The sequence below is a fragment of the Clinocottus analis genome, unplaced genomic scaffold, assembly GCF_023055335.1.
Source record: "Clinocottus analis isolate CAN_PGR_092001 unplaced genomic scaffold, fCliAna1.0.p SCAF_23, whole genome shotgun sequence".
Taxonomy (NCBI): domain Eukaryota; kingdom Metazoa; phylum Chordata; class Actinopteri; order Perciformes; family Cottidae; genus Clinocottus; species Clinocottus analis.
Window position 1 is genome coordinate 1,936,356 of NW_027175965.1, and position 11,255 is coordinate 1,947,610.

Genomic DNA, 11,255 nt, shown 5'->3' on the forward strand with positions numbered 1-11,255 from the left:
TTTCCAAAATATCCACTCCAAATAACTAAAAAAATTCCAATACTGTGCTCAATTTTAAGAATGTGGGTAACTCCACAACTAATATTGTCTATACTTGATAAAAGTCTTAACTTTTTCAAAATCTCTCAAACAAATGTTTTAACCTTTTCAATGGCCTCACTCTGAAAGTTAACCTGGTACCAACAAAGATGTAAGAGCACAAACACGCTCGGTGCCTCCTGCTGAGTTTGAAGGAGCGGCACGGGGAGTTGTCTTGGCTCAGCAGGTTGGGGAGTGTCAAAGAGGCGCGGTCAGCAGCCTCCAAAAACCACCCTCTCCTACTTCACAGCTGCAGTCTGACCGTGGAAAGCGATCTGACAGGTGGACAGAGAGACTACCTGGCTGCTGAGTTCCGCACAGTCGATTCCTAGATTCCACTGAGTCGCTTTGGCAGCCGTGTCCGTGTGAGAATGAGCGGGTTCAACAACATGAACTGCGGCTTAGGCGGCAACTCAAAGAGCATGACCTACTACAAACGTACAGAGTCCACGGGCGGAGGCGGTAATGGAGGCAGTTCTTGCTCCTACAGCTATTCCTCCTCTGGAGGCGGCTTGGGAAGCGGAGCGACACAGATACACCATCAGACAAGCGGTATGAGAGGAGGAATGATTGGCGGCATGTCGAGCGGTATGGCTGTCGGAATGATGGGCGGAGGCGGAATGATGAGCGGAGGCGGAATGATGAGCGGAGGCTCATCAAGCTCATCGAGCAGAGTGGTCAGCTGTTCGTCAGGCGGGATGGGAGGCGGGATGATGCACTGCACGTCAGGCGGCATGGGAGGCGGAATGATGAGCGGTTCATCAAGCAGAGTGGTCAGCTGTTCTTCAGGCGGGATAGGAGGCATGTCGAGCGGAATGATGAGCGGAATGGGATGCGGACTGGCCGGCGGACTGAGGTATGACTCCATTTTCATGGTTAACTATCTAATCCGCGCTGTTTTCGCAGCTACCTGTTGCCCGTTTTTGTGAGCCCGCGGGCCTTTCTGCAGGGAGGACGCATGCCAGTCCGGAGAGCTGCTGTTTGATATCAAATGTTAACCATGACAGAAAATGGCAGCGTTTGACATAATAAAAAAATATTATTAGTTCGTGAGTCCAATTATTTCTTATTCATTTCATATCATGGATTTTCTGATATTTGTAGACAACTAGGAAAGCATTGCTCTAAACTGTGATATTGTTGTAGCCTTGCCTTTATTATAGTAATTATAATAGCTTGCTGCTAATGAGTTTGCTCCTCTGCTCCCTACAGTGGCTCGGGTTCCGGCCACCAGACGACCACGATCGTGAAGAAAGCCGAATACACCCATGAGTCTGTGAGTCACGCTCTGTGCTGCACTGTTACTTATAACGCTACTTTACCTTCAGTACAGCAAATATAAGCCTGTCACAATCTTCTTGTCTTTATTTCAAAAGAAAAAGGGATTGTGCTGCAGCTTCACTTGATGCAAAAAGAACGACAGACATGGTGTTTTATAAAACTTAGTTGGGGAATGAAGACCGCCATGCACCAAGAACTTAAGCACAGCGAACCCGTCCACATCCTCTTTGACTCAGTTCTGACATCCCCCTAACACCATTATTGTCTCCTTCTCTCTCTCTCCCTCACAGACCGGAGGAATCTGCAGTCCTACAATTTTCCCACCCTTCTAAAATATGTAATACTTTTAACAATGCACAGCAGGAGAAGGAAACGGACGTGTTTCGGCCGCGGCTTTCCTGAGGCATTTGTTGTTGCAACTTCTCTTAAACAGCAGCCAGCTGATGCAGATCTTAAAATGCTTTATCTTAAACCTTATATAGAAAGAACAATAAGAACAAATGTTATACATTGAAACATGTGATATTCTGTTCTGTTCTGAAATAAACAGATAATTTCCTCAGCTCATGCAGTGTTGTCTTCTTTTAAATCCTCCCTAAGGGGTTGAAGCAATACACTGAGTATATGTTTATTCTTTTAATCTAACTATTGTCTTTTATTCATTGTTTCATTTAAGGTATATTGTATGCTATGGAATTCACATTGATGGTTTAAATACTGCATTTTATCACTTTTCCATTTTTACACATTTCATAAAATGTTTGGTCATGAGTCATGAAAATCCATTGGTCAAAATGTGTATGAACCCTGAGGTCAAAGGAGATATGTTGCCAACAACCATCAGAGAGTATTTCAGTCTCAAAATGTAAAACAACTTGAAGCGTTTCTCCGTATGTAGTTTTATAGTATTTAAGGTGGTGACTTTAGATAAAGACGTGACCAAAAATAACGAGTAAAGTCTAATAAGATTTTTTTTTTTTTTTAAAAACTAGAAACAGCAGAATGTTTTTCTTCTTCTTTTTCTATTATAGGGTTGACTTCTACGAGACTTGGGGAAAAAACAGAATTGCAGAAATATTTTCTCCTTTTGTCTCATTTTACAACTTAACTCATCAAATCCCCCCTGTGTAATGTGGAAGTGTTCCCTCCGGGAACAGTATTTCCCTGGTATAAATAGTGTTTACATGATCATGTTATTGTGCGGTACCCCAAGCCATAACTGCGCATGTGCACTGTGCTGGACGCGACCTGCACGCGTTACCTTATACCGCTTGTGTGAGAATAACGGGACTGAAATACCGCTGTTTCCCTCCGCGCACGTGTTTTTGAAGTACCCGTATGTACAGGCATTACGGTAAGAAGTGAGTTCTTACGCTCTTACCGTAATGCCTGTACATGCATGCGCGGACGCAAAAACTTTTTTTTTTTTTTTGACTGCAGTACATTCTCGTGTCATGTTTTTTAAAAGGATAATGTTGTACTACTCTTCATCAAAGTCTGGTAACACCTGCTCTGTGTCCTCGGAGGGACGATCAAGAAACTCAAAACGTGATGAACACGTGCTGATTTCACTACAAGTGGTGTTTGGTGAGAGTTTTTGAAGCGCTAACAGCTGCTCTGTGGACCGTCGTTCACAACGAACGCGTCAAGATTTCGACGCGCGTCGAGATTACATGCGAAGTCAATGCACAGCCGCGTCGCAGCTGCGCAGACGCGTATTTTCCAGCGGGCAGCGCGTCAGACGGGTCCGTTCTGCCGGTCACCCGGAAGGAGCGCTGGTAGCGGCTTCATTCAGGCGCCATTGTGAGACTACGGATACTATTATGAACCCAGACACCATGGAGTTTATGTTCACACGTTTTTGTGACTTCCACAACAAGTATAAAGCAGATCTAGTGGTTATTTCATCTATAGTCTATAACGGAAAAGATCGCCCTTTTCAAGGAGAAAAGCGGCGGAGATAAGCCACGCCCCTTTGTGGCGCCGCGATTAGTCTTGCTGCTTTTGGTGTGAACACACTATTTTTGGTATTTTCACTCGGATGTCTCTGTTTAATCTGCATGTACTAGGTAGCATGATACACCCGAACCACCCTCCTTCCCGTCGACACAAGATGATCTACAGTGAAATGATAAAGCCGTGATTATTAATTTGTTCTTCTTTAAGGCGGTTTAGTGGTGCGTTTACTGAACGTCGGAGGTTTTATGCGTTTTTATTTTTTCCGCCCATAGGCGTCACAAAATTAGGCAGTATATAGTTACTGGTTTGAGGAGACAATAGGTGGACGTCAGAGTTTGATGGTGTAATGCCTGTCAGCCACGAGGGGGCGTCAAACGATCATAATATCCGCCCTCACGTCGTATGTCTCAATTAATCAGTCTATCAGCATAACAAGACAGCATGGGTCACAATGCTCAAACTGTATAAACAAGGAAATAATGGCGAGCCTGTCATTGTGGCTGCAGCTGCTCCCAAATGACGGAGTATGAGCGACCTTGAGATGCAAGTGACAGATTTCCCCCTGTAACAGAAAGGCCTGCACTGCACCCAAAATAATTTGAGAAGCACACATGCTGTGTGTGTGCGCGTGTGTGTGCATGTGTGTGTGTGTGTGTGTGTGTGTGTGTGTGTGTGTGTGTGTGTGTGTGTGTGTGTGTGTGTGTGTGTGTGTGTGTGCGTGCGTGCGTGCGTGTGTGCGTCAAACAGATAGCAAACCGTTTTTGTCTGATGCCTCTGAATGATGGGGCTGGTATTCAGGGTGGGGCTGTTAGTGTAGCAGAGAGGTGACAACTTGTGCTCAGCTCTCACTTATCTCTCACCTTCTTCCTCACCCCACCCTACTCCTCCTCCTGCTCCTCCTCCACAGAAACTTATTAAGGTTTGAGATCCAGGAGGAGGAGGCTGAGTCTTAGTGTGTGCCATCTATTACAGTCTGCCAACCACACCCATCGTATAGCACATACCAGAGCCGGTTCAGGCACTCCTGAGGCCTTGATGCGACACAATGTATTACAAAGCAAACTAAATTGAATTAAATGTCACTGTTTGCTTATTTAATTCTCAATTATTTCTTAATTCTTATTTACTTTCTTTCCAAAAGTTCAACAAGAACATTTGATATTAATCATATTAATCACCGACAATGTTTGAGCTGAGAGGCAATTAGCCTAGCTTAGCATAAAGACTGGAAGCAGGTGACGAGGTCGTTCCCACTCCGGGACTTGTCCTCTCTGTGTGTGCAGCCAACTGCAAGTAAAAGGTTTTCTCGAACACTCGCAGGACAAACAACACATGCCACAACTATTTCTTGGCTAACACGTAGAAGGAAATCTTTTTGTCTTGGTGCCGGGCAACCAGCAGAGCAGTAAAAGTAGCAGGCAGATGGATGAACTGTTGTCCAACAAGAAGCAGATATAACTCCTCCTAAACATATTTATTTAGTTTAGTTTCAAATTAAAGGACAAAATTACTTTTTTTGTTTAGCCGCTTTATATATATATATATATATACATATATATATATATATATATATATATATATATATATATATATATATATATATAGTGTTTTTTCAAGGTGCACAAATAATATCATTTTACATTTTTGAACATGGTTTGAATCCAATTTAAGTTTACCACAATGTATTTTATTCATATGCTACTGCTTATGCTATTATTACCTATATATATTTTAACTTGCTTTACAGATATGCAAACAGATAAGTTACATGAATGTATGATTTATGGATAAATACAACATATGAGTAGTGTAAAAATACATTGTTCTATAATGAATTTAAACCCTTGAAAAAAGGTGAATGCTGGTAAGATATACAACAATCTGAACTGCTTTTGGAAAACATACTTTACTAGACACCGGTCGTAAAATCAATAATCAGGACATTCATTTCTTTGCAAAGAAGGAACAGAGTCAGTGACACAACATGATGAAGAAATTGTTCATGGGTATCTCTTAAATACATAAAACACACAATCACAGAAGCTCTCATGACGTCTTGCACTGACCATGAACCTTCCTCCCGTCATCCCATAGATATGTTGTTTTAAGTGCTAAGGACAACAACGATGTGTTTTGTCTTCAGTCTGGAACATAAAGAGATCGCTTGACTGAACTGAACGTTGTGTAAGGGAAAGTTCACACCGGAGTCACAATTAGGGTAAAGTTCCCCCAGGAGTCACACGCCATGAAACATCACATAGTTAGAGGAAATAAGTTTTTTCCTAACACATACATGTAGCATACATGCTCCTTTAAGTCTTCCTACAAAGGTACAGAGACTATCTGTACTCTCTGTACTCTGTACAGCTATCTGTACTCTCCTGACAGGCCTTGAGTGGAATAACTCATACGAGGAGGTGGAGCATCATTGTTTTTTCTCCATTAGACCAGTGACCCAGATTGGTTCAGGTGTCATGTGACGGCTCTCAGACGGCTCCTCCCTCCTATCCTCCACCCCCCCAAGTCCCTCCCTCCCCTGCTCTGTCTCCATACCCCCCGGAGGCATATCCATGTCACCCTGCTGCACAGGTACAGCTCTGTTACAGGATCAGTGAGCTGCAGCAGCCTGCTCTTCTGTCCTTCTGCCAAAAACACAGGCAAACAAAGGCAGCAACACACAGTGGGTATTCTTCTTTTTGTCCTCCCCCATGGACACACAGTATCTGTACTGTTGAGGTGCAATATCAGCATATTATCATAAAACATGGGAGATATGGGGAGCCATGTTGATATTGAGCACAGAGGTCATCGCAGATCTCACTGATTCTCTGCACAGTCACCTCTTTCAGCTCTCATGCAAAGTCCCTCAGGCGATGAATGCATCTTGTCTTTCCCTTACCCTCCCTGCTATGCTCACTCTCTCTTTTTCTCCCTCACACACCTGCACAGATGCGAACACAGAAAGTTATGCTTTTCTTTTTCCTCACTCCCTATGATTCATGTCGAACCCTCAAGAAAGAAAGTCCCGTCGTCTCCTCCCTTCATGTGACTATTTGTGTGTGTGTGTGTGTGTGTGTGTGTGTGTGTGTGTGTGTGTGTGTGTGTGTGTGTGTGTGTGTGTGTGTGTTTGTGTGTGCGTGCGTGCGTGCGTGCGTGTGTCTGTGTGGCTTTTGGTTTCTGGTTGCTACATACTCAGCTCCACCCTCACCTCCACCGCCGAGTTAAAACATTTAAAGTTTGTGCAAATAGTGTCTGTGAATACAAAACAAATCGTAATGACAGAGGCAAAGTCAGTTTCAATAAGTTAAAGAAAACATCAAAGAGTCACATATTATAGGGACATTGTTGCAGTTGCAGCTTCTGCCCTTTTGTGCCTATGGAATATAACACATGTAGCTGCAAGAGCTATTCGTCTTTGTACGTGTTTTCTTCTTCATCGTTTATATGAAGCAAACTGGGAATTAGTTTCACATCCATTTCTGGCTCAGCCTCCTTTGTCACTAGTTCTTGGTTCCAATAGCCGGTTGATGTTGGATCCAGTTCTAAGCCGATAAAAATACCCAAACTCATTTTGCTCAGAGTCTAATTCATCTTGTGTCTTCTAACTGTCTCTCGCTCTCCTTTTGTTTGTACTGAGCAATGTGATCATTAGCACATGGCCATTCAGATAGATAGTAATTATCTAATTTGTCTAAAAAATACTTATTAAACTAACTTGAGCACAATCTCATACAAAAGCAATTTTAAAAGGAAACAATTAGAAACTAATATTATACTACAAGTTCATTCTTTAAAGAGAATAAAACACCATACAGGAATTTACCTGAACTTGCTAAGAAACACTTTTTGCTAAACATTTTGTTATTTATTTGAACCAGCTCTTTTATAATCCTTATTTATGAACATAATTTAATGGACATTTTCTCTTTCTGCACCACCTGGTTTAACAAGTGCAGACATGGACGCTACCTCAATGTGCCATTAGCCCTGAGGGTGCTGAGTAGAGAAGACACTGCCGGGCCACGCCCATTCACCAGTGCATAACTGACTCTGCGTTTGTTCATTATGTGAAAATCAACCATATCGAAAAAAAAAGTCTTGACAGACTTTTGGCATTCATTTGGCTTTAGCGTGTGAACTAATGGCGTCTGCAGACACAACATGCATTAGGTGTTTTTTTTTATTCATGTTCCTGGTTTCCAGTAATCTAAAAACAAAGCGAGATGAGTAACCACACCCAATAGGCCTACTCATCAACACTTTTAATCCTTTTCGCTATATGACTGAAAACTTTCCCTTGGCACACACACACACACACACACACGCGCGCGCGTACACATACCAACACGCACACGCGCGTACACATACACACACACAAACACACACACACATACACACACACATTGGCATGTAGACGGAGGAAGCCAAAGACCTGACAGATTGAGATAAATCCTCAGACAGAATACTCAAAATGCTTCTCCTCTTCAAAAGCATAACAGGGAGAAGAGATGTGCTGTCTGTACATGCAGTAAAGCCGTCTGAGTCAGCACGTGTTTGTGTGCTTGTGTGTGTTTGCGTGTATACTGCAATAAGGGGTTTCATTTGATAATAGGATTAATATAATAGCACTCCTCCCTTGATTCCATTCAATCATGGGTGTGTTCCTGGGTGTGGAGCCTGTATTCGCCCAGGAGCTTTCCTCCGTTGGCCCGTGGGGTAGTTTTGGGCGGGAATCTGGAAGATTATAACGGCTCAGAGAGGACAAGTAAAGGTGTACTAAGTTACATTTTGGACTGTGTTATATTGATCCAACGTATATGCACACAACTCCAAGGCTGAACTTAGTCCAGTTACTCAAGTACTGTACTTCAGTACAGTTTTGAATGTACGTGTACTTTACTAAAGTATTTCCATTTCATTATCCAAACCACTTATTGTATGGTCGCAAAGGCAGTGAAGACGATCTGAGCTGACATTGGGCAAAGGCAGGGTTCATCTGAACTGCATGACTTTGGATTGTAGGAGGAAGTCAGAGAACCCAAAGGGAACCTATGCAGCAACAGGGAGAACTTAATATTCCTGTTTGTTGAATTTTAGGGCTGGACTTAGTAAAAAAAATTAAGGTCCATACATCACAATATCTCCCTTGGAATAAGACTTCCAAAATATCAGACAACGTTTGGAAAACCTGTTAAAGTGTGCAAGCCTTCTCTTGTCATCAGGAATGAAAGGAGGAAGGAGAGGGTGAGGCTGCTGGGACTACGCCTCAGAAACACACCCTTAAATAATTTAAACCAGTCGACAAAAAAGACTAATACATACTACGTACAGTAAATAGGTTGAATTCCATGATTTAAAAGGACGCATGCATCATATTAAACATGCATTAGACAATAGCAATCTCAGTCCTTTGCCTTAATTTAGTTTGTGCCTTGAGTTAACCAACTGCAACATCCAAAAAAAAAGTTTCATATTAGTCAATTTAAGTGACAGCAAAACTTTCAGAGCAGCAAATTAGAAATCAAAGTGTAGCTTTCGAAAAATAAGAGGACTGGCATTGGAATGTTGTTTTGGCAAAAGGTGTGTACGTTTATGTACAAGTGAAGGCGTGTTCTTGAATCTCATTCGGGAAATAAGACTCTGGTAAGGTGGGACCTTTTTTTCCCTTGAGAAAAATGTTTGAGCAGTTTATTACCTTGATGAATCACTCACAGTGTGCACGAAAGAGCTCTAACACTAAGTCGGCGGTAATGAAAGTGCAGAGCGGTTGGATTCATTGTCATGTCTCAGAATATTATGGGTAAAAATTCTTCTTCACCATGTCATCCAAACCAAGTCTGCAATTACACGAATGGAAAACAACTGTTTGCAATAAATCATGAACAGCAAACTAACGCTATGAGGAACCCGTTCCTGCTTCTCTTTTATACATTCACTTTTGCATGCTCATACACATATCTCCCAATCCCACAGTCTTACACACAAACACACACATGTTACATTCCTCAATAGCTGCTAAGTTTATTGGGTGAGAGAATGGTATAAGGATAGCCCCCGTGTCCTTGAACTGCAGGGTCAAGTTATTATTATTATCTGTTTATTTGTGAAGTGGACCCTATCAACACTAAAGCAGACTGAACAAAATTCCAGCCTGCAGGCGAGTTACAGTGGCAAGAAATAATTGAAAAGACATATAGTGTAAGACATGATCGGTCTTGACTCCAAATCTGCAAAAACACCATTTGAATTTGTCTTTATTGACTTACTTTGAGCAGTAAAACTTTCCTCTCTCTTTATTTGCTTTTCTTCCTTCTGTAAATTGTTAATTCTGTGCATTTTCCTGCTAGTTTTAGGCAAAAAAGCAAACCCTCATAAAAAGAGGTATTGGTCTTATGATAAGAAAAAAAAACTAGCAGGTCTGTGAGGCAGCAACACACTGGCAACACTTTGCACTAAATCAGGGCTCTCAAGTTTTGAAGAGGCCTGCTAAATGCTAACCTCTGTATGCTAACATAGTTCCAATGACAATGCTACATGCTGATGTTCAGCGGGTGTGATGTTAACCATGCTCAACCTTAGCTGGTTGGTGAAATTCTAATCAGCCTTCGACAAAAAGTACAGTCGCAATGATGCAGCCATTAGTGTTGCAAGTATTTGGTCATTGAAGGTGGTAAATTCTAAATATTGCAGAAAACAACTATTAGCTATGTAAAGTTATTGTAGAGTAATGTCCACCGGAGTAGAGAATGAAGTAGCTCTCGCTCTGTGTGTGTTGTCATTCGAACACCTTTGTGCTATGTTTACAAGCCCAGGCCGACCACATGTGCATGTGAGGCCCTGTGTGTGTTCAAGCAGCAACCTGGATGCCGAGGAAAAACGTCCACGTGAACTAGCCAAAAACTGCAACTGTTAGAAAAATTCACTTGACCCCCCGGAGTAAAATCATTGAAACAGAAACATTTATTCGTTGAAATGAAGGAGCAGAGTCAGAAGTACAACATGATAGACAAATTGCATATCCAAGACTGCTCAAAGATCTCTTAAAGAACCACCTCTTAAATACTCATCATGACCCGCTAACTAATGGTCATATGAAAACAAAGGAACTGCACGTTCTTTCAGACAGAAACATACAGATTCCCCTGTTTCACTGCTATCAGGAGACACGCTGAGTTTGTGTGTAATATTTAAACAGAGACAGTAAGATGAGATGTCTGAATATAACAGTGAAGCAGTAAATGATTAAGCGTGAATAATTTTTTCTTCCAACAGCAACTCATCAAATGGCAACTTAATGCTGGCTCTAAAACTCAATCCGCCCAGATCCCCACGATGACATTGCCCACTTTACTGCAGAAATAAACATGTTTACAGGCTGGTAGAACAAAACGGTTTTGGTCGTAAGCTAGCTTGTGACACAGAGCTGCATATCGCTTCTTACTCGCTTGTTAGCCTTAGCTTCCTTGGTAGCTTGGAGCGAGGTGGCGGTTGTTTTAGCAACCGCACTTCATTATGCCATCTGGTTCCTCTACAGAGATATTGGTTGAATGGGGAACTTGTGTGTGTGTGTGTGTGCATGAGTGTGTGTGTGTGTTTGTGTGTGTGTGTGTACTTCAAATTACCAAATCATCTAATGATGGATTTGCACCCCTAAAAACATCAAAACACAGAAAAGGTAACACAATTTGTATGGCGCTCAATTGAACTTGATCTGCACATCACTGTGTGCAAAGAAACATCTGTATTCCTTGACATATAAGAGATACCCCTGATGCTGCTATTTTATGGTTAATAACATTCAACCAACATTGCTGTCATTGAAGAACAGCTGTCAAACTTGTTTTTCTTGTGAGGTCCACCCTTTGGCTGGGAGCAAGTGTTTAAGCGTGTGTGTGTGTGTGTGTGTGTGTGTGTGTGTGTGTGTGTTTGTGTGTGTG

The 11,255-nt window shown here is 42.0% G+C and overlaps 1 protein-coding gene across 1 annotated transcript; it reads left to right on the forward strand.

The window, feature by feature from the left end:
* The first annotated feature begins 347 nt into the window (after positions 1–347).
* Positions 348–1,921, forward strand: LOC137793662 (loricrin-like). Its single transcript, XM_068589947.1, has 3 exons — positions 348–934; positions 1,291–1,354; positions 1,650–1,921. The coding sequence occupies exons 1-3, from the start codon at positions 450–452 to the stop codon at positions 1,689–1,691; spliced, it is 591 nt and encodes a 196-aa protein (XP_068446048.1). The 5' UTR covers positions 348–449; the 3' UTR covers positions 1,692–1,921.
* The last annotated feature ends 9,334 nt before the right edge of the window (positions 1,922–11,255 follow it).

What these genes read in the sequence shown, in the direction of transcription:
- LOC137793662 (XM_068589947.1), top strand. Translation starts at nt 450, where the DNA reads ATGAGCGGGTTCAACAACATGAACTGCGGCTTAGGCGGCAACTCAAAG. An exon ending in GGACTGGCCGGCGGACTGAG is followed by an intron (nt 935 to 1,290) that starts GTATGACTCCAT and finishes TGCTCCCTACAG; the next exon opens with TGGCTCGGGTTCCGGCCACC. An exon ending in CCGAATACACCCATGAGTCT is followed by an intron (nt 1,355 to 1,649) that starts GTGAGTCACGCT and finishes TCTCCCTCACAG; the next exon opens with ACCGGAGGAATCTGCAGTCC.